We start from the raw sequence: 21,466 nt of genomic DNA on the forward strand, positions 1-21,466 counted from the left end.
TTGACCACTGCCTATTTATTTGAATATATTAAGGATAATTGTTCATTCCAAAAATTTTAAGATTGAAATGATATACTGAGAACTGCTTCAAAATTATCCAGAGGAAGCCAAGTGTTGTAAAGAAAACTGATGGAAATTGTTGAAGGCAGGTAACAGGTATAACAGATTTTCCTAAACCATTCCCTCTACATTTACAGAGTTTGAATTTTTACAAAATAAAATTTTGTTAAGTGTATTCATTCTGAGAGAGAGCGAGCGAGTGAGCAGGAGGGGCAGAGAGAAAGGGAATGAGACAGAATCACAAGCAGGATTGGCACTGTCATCACGGAGCCTGATGCGGGACTCGAACCCATGAACCATGAGATCATAACCCAAGCCAAAAGCAAGAGTCAGTTGCTTAACCGACTTCGGCTCAGGTCATGAGTTTGAGCCCTACGTCGGGCTCTGTGCTGACAGCTCAGAGCCTGAAGCCTGCTTCGGATTCTGTGTTTCCCTCTCTCTCTCTGCCCCTCCTCTCTCTCTCTCTCAAAAATAAATAAACATTAAAAAAATAAAATAAATTATTAAGGTGCACCTGGGTGGCTCAGTTAATTTGGTTTCAGCTTGGGTCATGATCTCATGGTTTGTGAGTTCAAAACCCTGCTTGGGATTCTCTCTTTCCCTCTCTCTCTCTATGGATCTCTCCCCTACTCACTCTCTCAGCTCTGTCTCAAAATAAATAGACAGAAAGAAAGAAAGAAAGAAAGAAAGAAAGAAAGAAAGAAAGAAAGGAAGGAAGGAAGGAAGGAAGGAAGGAAGGAAGGAAGAAAGAAAGAAAGAAAGAAAGAAAGAAAGAAAGAAAGAAAAAGGAAGGAAGGAAGGAAGGAAGGAAGAAGGAAAGAAAGAAAAACTATTTATAAAAGGAAGTTTTGGGGCGCCTGGGTGGCTCAGTCGGTTGAGCGGCCGGCTTCGGCCCAGGTCATGATCTTGCGGTCCGTGAGTTCAAGCCCCGCGTCAGGCTCTGTGCTGACCGCTCAGAGCCTGGAGCCTGTTTCAGATTCTGTGTCTCCCTCTCTCTCTGACCCTCCCCCAATTCATGCTCTGTCTCTGTCTCAAAAATAAATAAACGTTAAAAAAATTTTTTTAAAAGGAAGTTTTGGTATGGTCTCTATAATTATGCTAATGCAACCCCTTTCTTAAAAGGATATTCAGATTGTGTGGTAGATTTTCCAATCCCCTGTGAAACAATCTAGCAATGTCCTCATGATAGCACAATAGTAATTTTTCCTCCATTTTGAACCATGTGACTCACTTAAGCCAGCGCTATGTGAGCAAATGTTATGGCAGAAACCCTAAAATGTGCTTTTGGCTTTCCTCTGTTCCTCTAGTGCCTCATCTTGAAGAAGCTTCCCTGAGCTTCTGAGTCCTTTCAGCCTCAGAATGGACATCTCAGATCAGAGCCAATACAGCTTCCTGAAAACCCACCACTTGTCACAACCCACCTAAAGTCAGACCTATGAACATGAAAATAAATGCTTACTGCAGCATGTAATAAGCAAAATCTGACTAATGGTTATTTGCACAATTGCAATTAATGACAACATTTGCAAAATTAGCAAGATGTTGGACAAAATATGCTATTTATAAATAGAAATGATGTGCTCTGGAAGGTCAGAGAAGGAAAAGAAATTTATACAACTGACAAAGAACCAAGAAAGTCTTCATGCAGGAATGGTTAGTGAGTGCTTGCATTTATTTCCCCATTTTGTGGAATCAGATGATATGAATTTTAAATATTTGGAAACAAAACGTTATTGAAATGATACAGAATTTAATTTTTTCTAAGATTAAGTTCAAACTGAAGTGCAAATTATTATCCTCTTGCCACATAGAAGTTTCTCTTAGTGATCTACAGGAAAAACCAAATGACAAGATGGCATTGTGTCAACCATATTCCTTATTTGCCCTTTGGAGATCCATTTCCGTGTCACCTGTTCATTTACTTTAAGAATGATCACAATCTAAAATACTTCATCACATGACAATTATCATTCAAGAGTTTATCTGAACCACCGTTGGTGTTAGAAACTTGAAGTGAAAAATCAACAGATAAGGAAAGAAACTTAGGTGTGAGAAATTCTAGAGAAGTCCAAATTACTGCCAGCAGGTGCTATACTGTTAATCTAGGACTAAGCACTCTGTAGAATGTTGGAGCTCATGAAAACCTACTAAAAATAATTGTGAAGCTTTCTTTTTAAATATTTCGTTAGAATTTATTACAGTAAATATTTGACTCCTAAAAGTTAAACACAAGTGACTTGTAACCATCTGTTTTTACTGTGTATTTGGGTTTCCATACACACAACTGCGCAAAAACCCAGGGAAAACACTACAGCCATGCAGTAAGATACGCGGACGATAACAGACACTCCTGCCAGCACAGGAACCACCACTCAAACACCTGAACTCTCTGACATATACACACGCTGCAGCGACAAAATCACAAAAACTGTCACTGGGACGGACACACATGTGGACACACCCAGACAGACACAGAAACTCAGACACATTGGCAAAGATGATGTCTCCAGAGAAAACTAATTCACTCCCAGGGATACACAGGCCCTCTGAAAACCACCCACCCAACAGCTCTCTACTCCAGACTAATCCACATCAGCTACACTACACGTTTTACTGCTGTCTCTCCTCCTGGAACGGGGACTTCACACTTTCTGAATCTGTGCGGTAGGGAAAAACCTCTCTTGATAAGAACCCCTACACAGGAATCCGAGGAAGAAGTGGAAGGGACCCTATATGGCTGGGGTTATGGTGTTCCAGCCCCACACGCTGCTTTTAGGATTCGTTGAGAAATGCACTCATCACTACTTTGACCTCTTGTCACTGCTTTCCAACTGGAAGCTCGGTGAAGGCAATAACGGTGCCCATCTCGTGGACCGGCAGCCACCGTCTCCTACACTGCGGTCTTCCTGGCAGTCCTCGCCCCTCCTGGTCTCATGTGCCCACACACCTTGCTCCATCCACCCTGGGCGGCCCCAACCTCCTCCCAAGACTCCGCGGGTGGACACCTTGGGCACTTAGGAGCTCGTCCCACACACGTCTCCCAGCCACTGAGCCACCCATAGCAGAAGCCAGGCAGCCACAGGAACTGAAGCCCAGGGACGGGGACTCCACTTCCCTCTTCGCTGGTGTAGTGTCTTCCGCGCGTGCGCGTGCGCGTCCGCCCCGCCCACACGTGCCTGCGTACTTCCGCGTGGGCTTCAATCCCAGGTGGCTCTGAGGAGTACTTCCTCACGGGGCGCAGGGCATGCTGGGAGGAGTCTGAAGGGTGGAGCTCTGGGCCTCTGTGGAGTCTCTGCTCGAGACCTCCACTTCTCACAGGCAGCAGGGCTGAGACTACGCGGAACCGGAACGCAGAGCACGGGCGTTGGTAGAAATGCGCATGTGCACTGGTGAGGTGGCGTTGTAGTCCCGGATGGGCGGCGGGTAGGCATGAGCTGTGGTGAGGAGTCCCGGCGCCGACAGTGCTTGTGCCGCAGCCTCAGTCCTCAGGCCAGAAGATTCCAGAACACTGGCAGGTGAGTGAGGGACAACAGGTGTGAGTGTGCATGCACCTACCTGAGGGCCCTGACCAAACATCCAGTAGTGACTTCACTGAGGGTTTGAGACTGTTCACACGGCCAAAGTGGGGAGCGATGAGCTGGGGCTCCTGCGGGAATAGGGGCTGTTGTGGCCATGGGGCACGTGCTCTCAGCCCGGTGGGGCTGCCGTGACGTCCGAATGGCATCAAGTTTTACAGACTTCTAAGACTATATACAGGCATTCCTTTTGTGAGACATGACAAAGACAGGGAACTAAGATCACTGACTAGGTTTGGGGGATTTGAAAACAAATGGGCACCTCTGTTCGAGAGTGATGGTGTATTCTTTCTCTACCTCTTGCTGGCTCATACTCTGTCTCTCTCTCTCTCTAAAATATAAACAGAAAAAAAAAACTTTTTAAGAACTAAAAGGCAACATATTCAATAAAGGATTAGTATCTAAAATATATAAAGAATATATAAAACTCAAACACCCAAAAAACAAAAAATCCAATTAAAAAATGGGCAGAAGATATGAACAGACATTTCTCCAAAGACCTACAGATGGCCAACAGACATATGAAAAGATGCTCATCATCACTCATCATCAGGGAAGCGCAAATCAAAATCACAATGAGGTATCATCTCACACCTGTCAGAATTGCTACAATCAACAACACAAGAAAAAACAAGTGTTGGCAAGCATGTGGAGAAAAAGGAACACTCGTGCATGGTTACTGGGAATACAAGCTGGTGCAGCCACTGTGGAAAACAATACAGAAGTTTCTCAAATACTTCAAAATAGAACTACCTTATGATCCAGCAGTCGCATTACTGGGTATTTACCTGAAGAATGTAAGCACACTAATTCAAAGGGATACGTGCAGCCCGATATTTACAGAAGCATTATTTACAATAACCAAGATATGGAAGCAGCCCAAGTGTCCACTGATAGATCAATGGATAAAGATGTGAAGATGCACACACAATGGATCATTCAGCCATAAAAAAGAAGGAATCTTGCCATTTGCAACAAGGATGGAGCTGGAGTATTATGCTAAGTGAAATCAGTCAGAGAAAGACAAATACCATATGGTTTCACCCATATGTGGAATTTAAGAAACAAAACCAGCAAAAGTGGGAAAAAAAGAGACAAATCAAGAAATAGACTGTCAATTATGGAGAACTGCCGGTTCCCAGAAGGGATGGAGTAGGGGGATGAGTTGAATAGGTGATGGGGATAAGGAATGTACTTGTGATGAGCACCGTGTGCTGTATGAAATGTTGAATCACTATATTGTAGACCTGAAACTAACATAGCACTATGTTAACTGGAATTAAAATTAAAACTTTTTTTTTTAAAAACAACCCTTCTTCTCAATGACTGCTCTACCAATTTTAGTTAGCTAAATTCAGTTATTTCTGCCTTCTACAATCACCAAACACAAGCCAAAATCTGAAAATATATCCTTCCAAACACCCTCTGACTGATACATCCCACTGTCCATGTGTTCACTCAAATTGCTTGAATTCAATGCACCCAATTTTCATTGACTACCAGTGTGTTCCCAGTGGTTTGAGTTAGAAAGCTTTGACAAAACAATTATTTAAGGTTTTATTAGCAATGAGTAAGAAATCAGTTTAATAGGAAATTCTTATACAACAATAAAAAAAGTTACACGACAAAAATGTCTTAAGTTGTATGCACCTGGAAATACTGACTTACAATGTATAATGCTTACCAAAATTACAGTTGATCCGGAATGCATAATTGCCATGGGATATTTTAATGTGTTCTCTCAGTAAATGAAAAAGAGTATAGCATTTGGTAGAGTTACAGGTTGAATTGTCCACCAAAGTCCTATCCCCAGCACCTCAGAATGTGATCTTATTTAGAAACAGAGTTACCACCAATATAATTAGAGGAGGTGATACTGGAATAGGATGAGCCCTAACTGGATATGTGTGGTCCTTATAAAAAGAACCCCAGATGAAGAGATAAACACGCATGTGGGCAGAATGCAGAGTAAAGATCAGTTATATCGCCACAAGCCAATGAACTACCAAAAGCTAGGAGAGGGCTGGAGCAGACCCTTCCTTAGCACCTTCAGAGGAAGCATGGTCTGGCCAATACTTTGAACTTAGACTTCTACCTTCAGAACCATGAGACCAAAATTTCTGTTGTCCTAAGCCACCCGACTGTGGTACTTTGTTACAGCAGCCCCAGAAAAGTAATGCAGTAAGTGCACAGATGATATAAAAATACTGTAAGTTGTGTATTTCTAGGAAATATCTACAAAAGATTTCCCTTGATAAAATACATACTGTTTTTAGTGACACATAATCAAACATAACAGTAAAACCCTTAGCAAGAAACAGCATTTGGCTCTCCCAAATCTAGTATACGAAGGTGTTTTTTTCTCACGTTGAAGGACTGACTCAGCACACTACAAGATGTGATAGGTTAACTAAGTCCCATGTGTTATTTTGCTTTGTAGCAACACTGTAGCTTTTATGGCAGAATCAGGATCACAGAGTCACTAGAAGTATTGAAAATAAGGCGTTCACTATACAAATTAGACCTTATACACATATGTGAAGATCTAGAGAAGAGTGAAATCATAGTATCAGAAAAGATCACTAACCATGAGTCTGAAACAGTGGTCTAGAGGACACATCAGAGTTTGTAAGAATATCCAAACTGTGAGTGCAAGACCACACAAATGGATCCTTTATACGCAGCTCAGGAAGATATTCATGGAAGCCTGCAACTCTGAGAAAAATGGGAATCAAGCACATGGCATTTCTTTTGCACGATACTCTTGATTGGCAGCGCCAAAATCAGGGGAAAAGAAGCTCCTTTGCATCTATCACACTTTAATATGGCTCCAAACAGAAATGGCTTCTTCACTTCCACCTTCCAAATCTCGTGCCAAGTTAGGCTATTGGTAAATCTGAACGTAAAGGGAAGGGTTTCTGGGAAATGTAGTTTCCAACACTGCCCATGTTGACATAATACAATCTGGAAGAACCACCTCAAACTCTGTATCTTATATCTCATGGTTGCAAAGTATCTCTCAAGTAAAAGCCTACTGTCCAATTTCCAATCACACTCAAGGGCAAGGAGCAAAGGGAAAAAGTTGAAAGTGACAATTCACATGAGACTATGCTTTGAAGAACTCTGCATAATTATCAATTTCTGCAAAATATTTGTAAAGCAAATGCAATAAGGCTCCTCTGGCCAAATCAAATAAATAGATTCTCAGTATGGCAGAAAATACGTAACAGGTGATACCCAGGATCTGCCACACCAAGCTAGTAAGAAAATCCCAAGAAATACCAAAGTGTCATTGTTCCAAAAACCCCTTAAAGAATTTAAAGAACTAAAAAACTAAAACTACTTACATATTAAAAACACACTTCAAATCACCAGGAGTCCAACAAACTGTAAAGATAGGTTTATTTACTGAAATGTAGGGGAAAACATAGTATTTGAAAACTTTCGTATGAAAGCTAAGAGTACTTGGAGAGCTATTCTGCACCCAAGTTTTTATCTGTAAAAGAACTAGAAATGCACACCCCATGGGTCCACTTTGATGGGGTTCTCACAAAGGCAGTACCATATTTACAACTTTTATCAGATTTCTCTCCTGGTGTGGATTTTCTGAAGCATGGGGCATGAATTCATCTGCAGAATTTCCCGCAGTGCATAAGTAGTGTCTCTCGGTAGTGTGTATCCTTACATGTCTTCTTAAGGATGAGGAACAACTAAAAGCCTTCCCACACTCCTTACATTCATAGGGTTTCTCTCCAGTGTGCACTCTCATATGTATCGGCAAGGATGACGGCCATTTGAAGACCTTCCCGCATTCCTTACATTCATAGGGTTTCTCCGCGGTATGTGTTCTCACGTGCTGCTGCAGGAGTTCAGGCCAACTGAAAGCTTTCCCGCACTGCTTGCATTCATAGAGTTTCTCTGCAGTGTGCCTTCTCATGTGTTTCTGTAAGGATATGTGGCAATAGAACGCTTTCCCGCATAGCTTGCATTGATAGGACTTGTCTCCTGGATGCATCCACACATGTTCTCGAAAGCAAGCAGACAAATTGAAGGCTTTCCCACACTGTTTGCACTCGTAGGGTTTCTCTCTGGTGTGTGTCCTCATATGTCTTCGTAAGGAGATGGGCCAGTTGAAAGTTTTGCCACACTGACTGCATTCATAAGGTTTCTCCCCAGTGTGCACTCTCATATGCCCTCGAAAGGACGAGGGATGGCTGAAGGCTTTCCCACACTGGCTGCACTCATAGGGCTTCTGTCCACCATGAGTCCTTTCGTGTCTTCGAAAGGACTGGGGATAAATGAAGGTTTTCCCACACTGTTTGCATTCATAGGGTTTCTCTCCAGTGTGAATCCTTTCGTGTCTCCGGAAGGACTGCAGGTAAATAAAGGTTTTCCCACACTGTTTACATTCGTAGGGCTTCTCTCCAGTGTGTGAGATCATGTGCCTGCGAAAAGCTGAGGAGTAGCTGAAGGCTTCTCCACATTCCTTACATTTATGTGGTGTCTCCCCAGTGTGTGAGATCATATGCCTCCGAAAAGTTGAGGAGTAGCTGAAGGCTTCCCCACATTCCTTACATTTATAGGGCTTCTCTCCAGTGTGCGTTATCATGTGTCTCCGGAAAGTTGAGGAATAACTGAAGGCTTTCCCACATTCCTTGCACTTATATGGCTTCTCTCCAGTGTGAGTTCTCACATGACTAGTAAGACTTGAGAAATCAATGAAGGCTTTCCCACATTGCTGACACTCATAGGTTTTCTCAGCAGTGTGAATCCTTACGTGCCGGTTGAGGGAAGAAGTACGAGGAAAGGTTTTTCCACATAATTTACACGCGTAGGTTCTCTCTCTGTTGTGGGTTCTCACATGCATTCTTAGGTGTGCACGACAGGTATAGGCCCGCCCACACTCCTGACACTGATACGCTTTGTGTCCAGCGTGCATGGCGATGTGACTCTCGAGGGAGTGACGCCCGAAGACTTTCTCATACTCACTGCATTCATCCTCTTTAACTCCGCAAAGAGTTTTCTCATACAGATTAAGATTTGGAATCTGACTGGAGCCTTCCCTGCACTGACCATTACTTTCAGAGAGTCTCTCCACCACAGGATTTCTGTTAAGAAGAAGAAGCATGTTATCAACGGTTTGACTAATGATTTAATATTTACTAATAAGTATCAGCATTACATTCTTAGGGGCGCGTGGATGGCTCAGTCGGTTAGGCGTCCAACTTTGGCTCAGGTCATGATCTCATGGTTTGTGAGTTCAAGCCCCGTGTTGGGCTCTGTGCTGACAGGTCAGAGCCTGGAGCCTGCTTTGGATTCTGTGTCTCCCTCTCTCTCTCTACTCCTCCCCTGCTCATGCTCTGTCTCTCTCTGTCTCTCAAAAATAAATAAACGTTAAAAAAAAAGGATTACATTTTCATCAATTTCAGTGAATGTGTAGGCCATCTGATAAAGCAGAGTAAACAATATCATGAGGAGATTGAACCATAGGCATGATGAAAACAGTTTCTTTTTTTTTTTTTTTTAATGTTTACTCATTTCTGAGAGAGAGACACACACACAGAGCATGAGGGAGGGAGGGGCAGAGAGGGAGACACAGAATCTGAAGCAGGCTCCAGGCTCTGAGATGTCAGCACACAGCCCAATGCGGGGCTTGAACCCACGAACCATGAGATCATGACCTGAGCCAAAGGCGGGTGCTCAACGGACTGAGCCCCCCAGGCTCCCTGAAAACAATTTCTTAAACACGGGCTTTTCCGGGGCGCCTGGGTGGCTCAGTCGGTTAAGCATCCGACTTCGCCTCAGGTCATGATCTCACGGTCCATGAGTTCGAGCCCCGCATCGGGCTCTGTGCTGACGGCTCAGAGCCTGGAGCCTGTTTCAGATTCTGTGTCTCCCTCTCTCTCTGACCCTCTCCCATTCATGCTGTCTCTCTCTGTCTCAAAATAAATAAACGTTAAAAAAAAATAAAAAAAAAAACAAAAAAAAACCATGGGCTTTTCCTCCTAATTGTTTCCAACTGAAGTATGTTTCTAACACTCAACATCAACATCATATTTAAGGAAATTTTTTTTGTAAAAATTCTCATTGAGTAAACAAATTTGATCTAGGCTCCTGTGGGTGACTTGTTTTCTTTGCTTTTTAAATTTCATGACATACTAGGATTCTCTCCTGGAATACTGCTTTCTCTTGTGAGTGCAGCTCACCTCAGATGTCTCCCCTGGTTTGTGGGCTGATCTTCCGTGCTGAGTTCTTCCCAAATTTTCCCTAAAACAGAGGCCCAGGATTCATTTCTGGTGAACTTTGCCAATTTGTTTCCCTTGGATATTTTATTCCCATAAGCATCCTGCTGAGAAACAGACCCATTGGCCTTCAATTGAGTCTCATCATCTGAAAGCAAAAAGGGAACAAAAGTTTTAAAGGAAGAAGGTACCTGTTAGTTGAAATGACACAAGCACTTTAGCTGTATCGGGACTTCACCGATACAAGTACGAGGACTCAAAACGGTAAGCAATTGAACGAAGGCAGTTGAATTCTCATACGATTACATAAACTTCATTGGGCTCCTTAATGACCCATGAAATCGGTATTTTCTGATGACACAAAGGGAGCTTGCTTTATAGAAAGAAAAAAAAATCAGTTTAATACAAAGATTCTCATTCTCATGCAGACATTATAAGATTCTAGCTCTCTGACGGTTGTGACCCTGGCTTACTAATTAATAAGCATTCCCTTTCCACATTTAAAATCTTGAAACAGGCTTGATGTGTAAGAAATGCTTGTTCTCCAAACAACCACGTGAAGGAATGAGGTCATTCTTACCCACTGCGGCCAGGTTTTTCAAGTTTTCCAGCATCACATCTCTGTAGAGCTTCCTCTGAGCAGAATCCAGCAAAGCCCACTCCTCCAGGGTAAAGTCCACAGCCACATCCTCAAAGACCACTGAGTCCTAAAACACCCAACATATGTGCAGAAGGAAAGTTGAGACTCTAGAGCAAGTCAATTCAATTCACGGGACATTCAGACAAGACCCTGTGGTCACCCAGCGTCCACTCTATGACTCGATCATCAGATCTCTCACTCTGTCCACACTTACATCCTCCTCACAAGTTTAACAGTACCACTCACCCTACTGAACTTATCTTTACACTCTTACTGCAACCACATCAAATCTCATTCTCCTTTAACCAAAGGGTTCGGACCACAATGGAGAATTCACAGAACAGCTCTCCAAATGAATCAAATATTTGCATTTTAAGACCCACCGGTCCTTTGTGATACAAACTACTTTCGCTCCTTCCCTGTTGCGCACCATGTCAAGCCCCAGGTCAAACGTGGGTGAGGTTTTATGAAATAAGAACACACTCTAGGATTGGGGACTTTTCCTTCCTGAGAGACTTGGTGGAATCCATCTTGCAGCAGGGGCCAACTGACCACAACATCTTAACTCCAGGCCCTAAGTAGACAGGTCCTACTGGCTAAATGACAAAATTCTCTTGAGGAAGTACTGTTTATGTATTTGTGTCATACAGGAATAGGATAGAAAGTTGTTGAGAGGTCAGAGCTCAGGGAAGAGGAAACAGGCATGAGAACTCAGACCTGCATCCATTCGTTCCCCACACTCCCGAGTCTCAGTGCGACTGCCCGCCGGACCCCCACCAGACAAATGTTATCTGGTGACAAGCAGCTCTTTCCACCAGAAACGTAGAAGAGTACTGAAGATAAGGTTCAGTCCCATCCCACCAGGGGGTTAACTGACGTCAAAAACACCCATCAGTGAATTTGCCCTTGATGATAAAAACAGATCGGGTTGGGCAGTGCCTTCCTACAAAGGAAACCCTCCCACATATCAAGTTGCAGGTAAAAGCTCCCCCCCTCCATACATCATCCCAGAGGCCATGCTCTCAATTTCTCTCCTCCCCCTGTCCCTCCCCTGCTGGGCACGTGAGCATGTCAGGCCAACCCCTGAGAGCACAGGACCCACTGAGCTGCATGCCTCCCTTGAACCCTGGTCTTTTAAAAAGTTCATCGGCCCACTGACATCTATGAGCAGGAGAAAATACTCTCAGTCGGCAGTTCTGCTGCCAGAATTTACCTGTTCAACAGGGTAGCAGCTGAATGGGAAAATCCCCGTGACGCACACAGGGAGCAACTGGTCCCTGAGTCAGCTGCACTGTTCTTAGTTATCTGTAGTGCTTCTTCCAGTGAATCCCCACTCCTAGTGTGTACGAAACGTGCCATCAGGGGCCTTAACTTTATTCGTAGACACAACTCCTGGCAAGGCTGGTGTCTGGGAACCTGGGTTTCAGGTTTCACACCAGCCTGACTGATCTCACCCACGGTGTCTAAACTGCTGTGCACGTGACACGTTAATATGCAACACCTGCCTTCCTTCTGGGAGTCTGGAGTCAAAATGCCGGGCGCTGGGTCTCTACCAAGACTCCCTGCGTGACAGTACCTCCCGCGTCGTCAAGACTCACTGCTGGGCGCACTCCGTGTGACTCCACTGGGAAAGAACACTTTTCCCCATGTGCCTGTTCCCTGTGCTAACTCTGCTGTGTCTCTGTTTGTTGTAACAGATCACAGTCATGAGTAAAACTATATGCTAAGTCACGAGGGTCCTACTCACAGGACACAAGGATGGTCTTGGGGGACACCGGACACAGTTGGCATCAGAAGTGGAATCTGCTAGAACACCCCCTGACTCACTGAAACATAGCAGAAGCCATGTGTATGGAGAGAAGGTGTGGAGAGACCGCTGAGCTGCAGTCTGTCATGAACCAAGAGTTGACAGAGGTAAAGATGACAGAGGTCCATCCCCAAGGGGGGCTGGCGCACTCGGTATACTGCTGCTTTGGGCCGTGCTATCTGAGCGAGAAGACTTAAACAAAACACAGCTTTGGTGAGGTCTCGGATTTTTGTTCTCTCTTCCAGGCAGGAGGAGAAAGGGCCCCCAGGTTCCCAAGGGTAAACTATGGATGGGCAAAATATATGAAAAGTTTGCATTCCGCTGGGAGAAAAAAATTAGTTAAATCAGTTTCCAGGACTGGAGCAGAACTTCAGATAAACCAAGGGAACAGGGGCAGGGATCCTCTCCCCATCCTTCTGCCTGGTTGTTGCTGGGCTGCCGCAGCCTCCCGGCCCACCCCTCACATGGCAGCCGGGATCATCCCTGGCAGCTGTAGTGTTACCCAGTAAATGCTGGACTCACTACAAGGGCCTCATCGTGGGTTACGCTGTCTCCCAAAAAGGTACGCTGAAATCCTAACCCTTGGTATCTATGAATGTGACCTTCCCTGGAAATAAGATCTTTGCAAATGTAACCCAGTTAAGACAAGGTCGGTAGGATGGGCCCGAATCCAATCTGGCTGGTGGCATCCTGAAGGGGGAATGCCAATGCAAAGTCAAGGACACGCAGGGACGGCAGCCACATGAAGATGGGGTGCAGAGATTGGAATTATGCTGTCACCAACAAAAGAACACCCGGGGCTGCCCGAGGCCGTAAGACACCAGGATGACACAGAAGCACAACCCTCCGCCATCTTGATCTTGGGCTTCCAGCCTCCAGAATCTGAGAGTGAGTTCTGAAGCCACCCAGTTTATGGTCACTTGTTACGGCAACACTACAGAACTCAAACGGCTTCAAATAAGTTTGTGATGAGGAAAAAGGGAAAAGGTTGTTTTGTGGGTTTTTTACTCAAATTGGTTTTGTTTTGTGGCTACTGCATCTGCAAGGAAGATAAAAATGGACCCACATGCCTGTAATGTAATAAATGCTAAAGGAATCATCCCAATCAGTGCAGGGAAACAGTGTGAACAGGACACGACCCCCTTGCTTGTTGCCACTGGTGCCTGGGGTGGAATTTAAACTCCTAAGTGGTAGAACAAGTTTAGGTTTTTTACTGAGTTTTTACCTACCGGAGGTTCACAACCAGAGGGAAACAGTGAAGCAGGCAATCTCTAAATGGAGAGATGCTTTGGGAATTTTAAGTACAATTTTTCAGCTTACCAAAGAGCTCTTACAAAAACCTACTTCTTTTTCTTTCTTTTTTTTAAAAAAGTTTGTTATTTTTGAGAGGGTGAGAGACAGGGCGTGAGCAGGGGAGGGGCAGAGAGGGATACAGAATCCAAAGCAGCTCCAGGCTTTGAGCTGTCAGCACAGACCCCGACGCGGGGCTCGAACCCACAAACTGCAAGATCATGACATGAACTGAAGTCAAATGCTCAACTGACTGAACCACCACCGAGGCGCCCCACCAAAACCCATTTCTGATGGCCGCTAGACGCAGATGACGGTCCGGCAGTGCGTCACGTGGACTCCGATGAGAGCAGGGACCGCACGTGCAGCTTGGAACACACAGTTCTGACCCTGCAGCATCTCAGCTCTGCTGCTTCTAAAAGAGGCCCCTGGTGATTTGGGGAATTGCAAACCGCCTGAACTTGACTGCAAGCTAACGGCCCGCGGTGTCCGCGATGGCTGTTTCAGCCTCACTGCACGCTGGGCTGCTCTGAAAGCAGGTGCAAGCTCCAGGAACAGGACTCTGACCGGGAACCCTGCAAACTTAGGACACTTGTCTGAGGTCCTAACCCACGAAAACCTCCAGGTGGTCCATCTGGGTCACTCGCGGTTGCCGGTGATGAAGGCCTTGTTCTCCAACGAGACAATCTGAAATCAAGCTGTTCGTTTCCATTACTTTCCGCACAGACCACCCCCAGATGCCGTCCCCACCGGTGAGGTGGACGAACTAGTGTTGTGGGTCACAAAAGTGTCTGAAGGTGACCACCGCAGGCATCCCTGCTAACAAGGACCAGACTGCGTTACTTCAAATAGGCTGCACTGAGGGCGCCCTGGGTGGCTCAGTTGGCTAAGCGTCCGACTTCGGCTCAGGTCATGATCTCGTGATTCGTCAGTTCGAGCGCCATGTTGGGCTTTGTGCTGACCACGTGGGGACTGCTTGGGATTCTGTCTCCCCCTGCCCCTCCCCCATTCACCTCCCCCCCCCCCCCCGCCCCTTCTCTCTCGGCCTCTCAAAATAAATAAAGTTAAAAAAATAGGCTGGGGCGCCTGGGTGGCTCAGTCAGTTAAGCGTCCAACTCATGACCAGAGCCAAAGTCGGATGCGGTCATGATCTCGCGGTTCGTGAGTTCAAGCCCCACACCGGGTTCTGTGCTGACAGCTCAGAGCCTGGAGCCTGCTTCATATTCTAGCTCCCTCCCTCTCTGCCCCTCCCTCACTCACACCCTGTCTCCCTCTCTCTCAAAAATAAATAAAAATATTTTTTAAAACAATAATAAATAGGCTGCACTGAAAACTCCAGGGCAAGCCCCCCCACCCCAGAGTCCACAGTGGGGACCCGCTGACCTGGCTGCCTAATGCATATCCCATCAGGACACTATCTTATCCCTGAAAGACACTCGAGTCAGCCAGAGTTGTGCCATGCCAGAACGGACACCTGAGGCCAGGTGAAAATAAAACAATACAGAAATTTTGAGGATGAGCCTCCTAATGTTCTAAGACCTTTACCTTTATGAGCAACGGGATTTGCTTGAACTGGACAAGTCAGGACCCATAAAGGGCATAACCAAAACCAATACTGCAGACTGGTCTCACTCGGCTACACAGGGTACCACTGATAATAATTTTGCTGTAAAGATGTCTTGTCCAAGGGCCAAAGGAATGGACTGTTCAAAAAAATTTGTTTTTGATGTTTTTATTTATTTTTGAGACAGAGAGAGACAGAGCATAAGCAGGGGAGGGGCGGAGAGAGAGGGACAGACAGAATCTGAAGCAGGCTCCAGGCTCCAAGTTGTCGGCCCAGAGCCCGATGCGGGGCTCGAACCCACGAGCTGTGAGATCACGGCCTGAGCTGAAGTCGGACGCCCAACCGACTGAGCCACCCAAGGTGCCCCGGAACGGACTGTTCAGAAGTGTTAACTTAATAGGCCTGAGTCCTGCTCCCAAGGTTGGCCCTTGGCTAGTTCACAGGAACTTGGATTTGGGAAGGCTTCCCACCACCCTGTTAGGAGAGGCTCCCTATGTCCTGTTATGCTAGTAATGTCTTGTGCTGAAGACCAGCTTTCCTTCTGAGAGTCTAGAATGTTGGTACGTGCTAGGCATAGGGTGTCTCCATGACCCGGTACCAGAGTCTCTCGTTAGCTTCCCTGGTAGACACCATTTACATGTGCCCTCACTCCGGGCTACTGGAGGGACTGAGCATATCCTGCATGATGTCCCCGGAGGGGACACCTGGAACCCTGTGGCTGGTGTCCTCGGGACTTGGCCCCAGGCACATCTCCCCTCTGCTGACCTGGTGCTGTATTCTCTCGCGCTGTAATAAATCAGGGCCGTGAGCGCAACTACGTGCTGAGTCCTGGGAGTCCTCCTAGTGGACCTCTGAACTTAAGGGTGGTCTTGGGGACTGCTACGGACTGAAATGTTTTTGTGCCCTCCAAAATTCAGGTTCAATCCTAACTTTAGTGTGAGGGTACTGAGAGGTGGGGCCCTGGGGAGGGGATTAGGCCAGGAGGCTTCAGCCCTCATAGGTGGGGTGAGTGCCCTTATAAGAGGCCCGAGAGAGTTCCCTCGTCCCTCCATGTGAGCACACAGTGAGGAGACCACTGTCTGTGAGCCAGGAAAAGGTCCTCACCAGACACGAATTCTGCCAGAAATCTGCCAAATCTGACATCAAGACACCTTGACCTTGGACTTCTCGGTCTCCAGAACTGTGAGAGACAAATGTATATTGTTTATAAGCGCCTGGTCTGTGGCATTTTTTTAATGTTTATTTATTTTTTAGAAAGAAAGACACCATGATTGGGGGAGGGGCAGAGAGAGAGGGAGACACAGAATCAGAAGCAGGCTCCAGGCCCTAAGCTCTCAGCACGGAGCCCGATGTGGGGCTCGGACTCACAAACAGTGAGATCACGACCCGAGCCAAATTCGGACACTCAACTGACTAAGCCACCCAGGCGCCTCAATTTTATTTTATTTTTAAAATGTTTATTTTTGAGAGACAGAACGCAAGCTGGGGAGGGGCAGAGAGAGACCGGGGCGGTGGGGGGGGAACACAGAATCCGAAGCAGGCTCCGGGCTCTGAGCTGTCAGCACAGAGCCCGATGCGGGGCTCGGACTCACAAACTGTGAGATCATGACCCGAGCCGAAGTTGGACGTTCAACCGACTGAGCCACCCGGGCGCCCCTGGTCTATGGCATTTTTGTTACAGCGGCCCCAGCAGATGGAGACAGGGACTCCCAACACACCTGGCTCAAATCCACCACCTTTATGAAATTAATTTTTTAAGCGCCATGCAGAACCCAGTATATGCAAAAAATTCTGCCAAAAGCCTCGTATGCATCAGCTCGGATATTCTTAAAAACTCCGCAAAGCAGGTATTATTAAAACTGGCTCACGGCAGAGGAAATGCAGGACGGTCGGTAACATCCCCGAAACTCCTCCAACGCCTGCACTCGTACACACACCGTGTGGTGGTTTCTCTGTTGTGACTGCTGTTTCCCAGTGTGGTAAGAAGAATGCACGGACTTCTGCCAGGCACTAAGGTGAGTAGGCAACAGGAACCTCTCCTATTGCCCTCATGCCCTCACGCTCCTGCTCGTGGCAGAGCCCTGTGTCCCTGCAGGACCGCTCTGTCTGAGGACCTCACCTCTGGCTCTTTCGCGGAGTGAACTGTATTCAGGTCGCGGTTACTTGGGTCCTAGAACCTGCGGGCACCGGGGCTGCAGCACTGAACAAAACAAGAATTCTGAACCACGTGGATTTTAAATTCTCTTGGGAGGAAAATGATAAATAAGAAAATCAAGTTGCCGTACTACGGGAAATGTGCCACACAAGCGGGTTCGGAAGAACGTATATATGTTGACGTGTGTGTTTGTGTGTCATTGATCTCTGTGTGGCTATTGACATAGATACATATGAATGACTGGCTGCAGGGCAGAGGAGAGGAGAGCAGGAAAATTAATCATTTCTGATTATACTGCAGTTAGATACCTAAATCGCTAAAAAACATACACACATGTACATGTTACATACACACATGTAACGATATGTGTGTACGGAACTCTATGGGCAGAACCACAAATATACACATACAAGTCTTCATATACTTCTACGTATTCGTTACCCCTGGAGAGGGAGAGGGCCTGCCTGGGGTTCACTTCAAGTGGGGCTTCTCGTGTGAAGGCTTGTTCTACATTTACGGCTGAATTTCACTGCACGGAGGGTTCTTTTTTAAGTTATCTGTCAACTGAACCTGTGTCAAATGCATTTTCCTGCACTGGTGCTATATCACACAACAGAATATGCTAAAACCAATTCGTGTGATTTACGTGTAATGCTCCCAAGAGACGTCAAAAGCCATTTTATAATATTCAGCAATCATACATAAAAAATCTTACCACTGGGCTGGGGCGCCTGGGTGGCGCAGTCGGTTAAGCGTCCGACTTCAGCCGGGTCACGATCTCGCGGTCCGTGAGTTCGAGCCCCGCGTCGGGCTCTGGTTTGATGGCTCAGAGCCTGGAGCCTGTTTCCGATTCTGTGTCTCCCTCTCTCTCTGCCCCTCCCCCGTTCATGCTCTGTCTCTCTCTGTCCCAAAAATAAATAAACGTTGGGAAAAAAAAATTAAAAAAAAAAAAAAATCTTACCACTGGGAAACGATGGTAACATGCCCAACCTGGTCAAGGAAAACCAATGAAAGAAGGTTCAAAACAGAACAAAGATGGGGCGCCTGGGTGGCGCAGTCGGTTAAGCGTCCGACTTCAGCCAGGTCACGATCTCGCGGTCCGTGAGTTTGAGCCCCGCGTCGGGCTCTGGGCTGATGGCTCAGAACCTGGAGCCTGGAGCCTGTTTCCAATTCTGTGTCTCCCTCTCTCTCTGCCCCTCCCCCATTCATGCTCTGTCTCTCTCTGTCCCAAAAATAAATAAACGTTAAAAAAAAAAAAAAAAAAAACAGAACAAAGATCATATAAAACGGTATGAAGTTCATTGTTTCCTCCAAAACAATTGGGTACAAATCAGGTATGCCCGGCACCTCCCTCCTGATTTAATCAACATTATACTAGAGATCTGATCCGGTACCACCAGAAAATAAACACAGGTCCAATACTAGAAAACAAACACTGGTCTTCGTGCCTAAGCTTAAAAACTGTATATACGGGGGGCGCCTGGGTGGCTCGGTCAGTTAAGCGTCCGACTTCGGCTCAGGTCATGATCTCACGGTCCGTGAGTTCGAGCCCCACGCCGGGCTCTGTGCTGACTGCTCAGAGCCTGGAGCCTGTTTCAGATTCTGTGTCTCCCTCTCTCTCTGCCCCTCCCTTGTTCATGCTCTGTCTCTCTCTGTCTCAAAAATAAATAAACGTTAAAAAAAAATTTTTTTAAACTATATACGGGACACCGACGTAACAAAAATGACAGTCACAAAATAAGATTTTTAACAAGTCCAGGATAAAAATTCAATACGAAACCAAATTTCATTAACAGCAAGTCAAAAAATCATTTAAAAAAGATGACACATACCATGGTGAAAACCAAATTTCAGTAATATCAAATAAGTAAAATGAAAGCTATAGAAAGAGCCAGATGGAAAAATCTGAAACCATTAAGGGTTAATACCCAAAAAGAAATAAATGGAAAGAAAGCACAGAGACAAGATCTCACTGTTACTAAGATACCAACCCTCCCAAGACAGACCTACAGTCTTCGTAATATTCTATTAAACCCACAAGCCCAAGTGTGGTTTTTTGCGGGGGGACTAGACAAAGAGTAATTCTGCAAATCTAACAAGAAGAACAAATGTCCAAGGACAGGCAAAGTGTTCTAAATAACAAGGCAGGGCCTGCCGACACTGGGGATTTTAAGGCAACAGCACTCCGACATGATGGAAGACGGCCGAATCAATGGGAAACGGGTCCAGGCCTACCGGGAAACTCGATTCCCGGCGGGACAGCCCCTGAAGAGCGGAGGCAGAAATGATGAACACTTTAATTCATGAGACAGTGACAGACTGACTTCTAAATAACAAAGATGCTTGCATTCCTACCCCTTCCGTGGACACTAATTTGTTGCACATTACAGCAAAGTGTATCAGCAATAAAAGGAAAGGGTACTGTCACAAACGCTCCACGCGGCCAACTCAACGAGACTGGCCAACCAATCTCACAGACTGGTTCATCCTTCTAATTTACCAACTGACCTACCACGCTTTGCGGAAGGGTATTCGTTCCTCCGCAGCCCACGGGAAGGGAGATGGTTCTCCATTCCTCGGACACTCTTTTCCCCAGAAAGCCTTTCCCGGGGAGGCCCGGGATTCCACCTGTCATCACCCAAAGGCACAGACCCGAGAAACTTACTACACACGGGGACGGACTTCCAGAGAACGTTTAACAAATGGAATGTAAGACATTTTCTTGTTTTTCTGAAATCCACTCCTTTGAAAACATTTCATGCTCGCCTTCGCGCTATTAACTAAACGGGTTTGACATCTGCTAAAACACCGAGGTTCCGGTAAGTGAATACATCTTCTCGGGGTGGGGGGGGGGGGGGGGGAGACGAACCAGGCAGGCGCGGTGCAGGGCCCCCGCACTGCACCCCCGAACAAAGGGCGCCGACCCCGGGCCCGCTGCAGGTGTTGAGGGGAGGGCATGACGCTTCGCAAGAGGCCGCACCAGCCCCCCGCAGGGGAACCCAGGCGCCGGAACCGCCTCTCCCCTCAGCCCCAGATCCAGTCCGCTGTCTGCCACGTCCCTCCCAGGAGCGGTTACCTGGGGCCAATGATCTGTCAGGGGGTCCCCCCACCCCGAGCCCAGGGCCCCAGACAGGTCCCCCCGCACTCCTCGCCCGCCCCCCCGAGGTGGGGGGCAACCCAGGACTGCGAGTCCCCAACATCCCCCCCTCCCTCGCCCGAAGGCGGAGACTCGGGTCGGGAGCCCCGGGGACGGGGACACCCGGGCCGCGGCCGCAGGGAGCGGGTTCCGGCCGGATGGAACCAGCTACTCCCGGTCTCGGCCCGGGCCGCGCGCACTCACCATGTCGGGGCCCGGCTCCGAGCTCTCCGGGGAAGACGTCTTCCCCGCGGGCCCGAAGGCCGGGCAGGTGAGAGGAGGACACCTGGGTCCGCGCGGGCAGGTGCGCAGGAGCCCCCGGGACCTGCCCGGAGCCACGTCCACGCGGCCGCAAGCGCGCCCGCCCCCGCGCCTGATTGGACGGTGTTCCGGGCCCCCGCGCCCTGATTGGATGGTGCTCGGGGTCCTCCCTCTCCCAGGGCTCCTGATTGGATACTTTTCCGAGACCCACCTCTGGTGCCCTTGATTGGACAGTGCTCCTCACCCAAGCTCCTGATTGGCTAGTTCTCCAAGCACCGCCCCGGGGCCTCTGATTGTGTTTCGAGAAACGCCCTTGTCGTTCTGATTGGACGGTTCTCCGTGACCACACCCCTGCATCTGAGCGACAGGCCGTCCCGACACACGTGGCTGACCCGCGCGCTCCGGACTTGCGCCGGGAGTTGAGCCTCCCGGTGGCGCGGCGTGGCAGGCCCTGACCTCCTGACTCGGTTTCGCCGCGGAGCGTCCCCTGCCCGGAGCCGGGACCGAGAAGACAGGGCCGCAAAGGCCTGGAGGCGAGGTGACCGTGGACGAGTACTCTTTGTTCAAGAACAAAGACCCTACGCAGTGACGTCACCGCACGGAAGGCCGGGTCAGGCTCCGGGTTCAGGAGTGACCTTTGACATCTGAGGCTCCGGCCCCGTCCCGGTGCTGGAGGTCCGCTAATCGCCGGGGATCGGGACCTGGCGCCCCGCCCCAGTGCGGGCAGCTTTTGAAA

At 47.5% G+C, this 21,466-nt stretch overlaps 1 protein-coding gene across 2 annotated transcripts; it reads right to left on the bottom strand.

The window, feature by feature from the left end:
• Positions 1-1,132: 1,132 nt before the first annotated feature.
• LOC112852802 (zinc finger protein 555-like) lies at positions 1,133-20,830 on the bottom strand. Of its 2 annotated transcripts, XM_086699580.1 has the most exons (6): positions 20,674-20,830; positions 10,458-10,584; positions 9,842-10,025; positions 8,625-8,743; positions 3,898-3,966; positions 1,133-3,568 (listed from the first exon to the last, which is right to left on the bottom strand). In XM_086699580.1, exons 1-5 carry the CDS (start codon positions 20,674-20,676, stop codon positions 3,944-3,946), a joined length of 456 nt encoding a protein of 151 aa, XP_086555706.1. In that variant the 5' UTR covers positions 20,677-20,830; the 3' UTR covers positions 1,133-3,568; positions 3,898-3,943. The 2 variants fall into 2 exon arrangements, with proteins under 2 accessions (XP_086555706.1, XP_086555705.1); XM_086699579.1 differs by lacking the exons at positions 1,133-3,568; positions 3,898-3,966 and having other exon boundaries at positions 7,021-8,743.
• Between the last annotated feature and the right edge of the window lie 636 nt (positions 20,831-21,466).

Source organism: Puma concolor, chromosome A2 (genome assembly GCF_028749965.1).
Source record: "Puma concolor isolate L17-30 chromosome A2, mPumCon1.1.hap2, whole genome shotgun sequence".
NCBI lineage: Eukaryota > Metazoa > Chordata > Mammalia > Carnivora > Felidae > Puma > Puma concolor.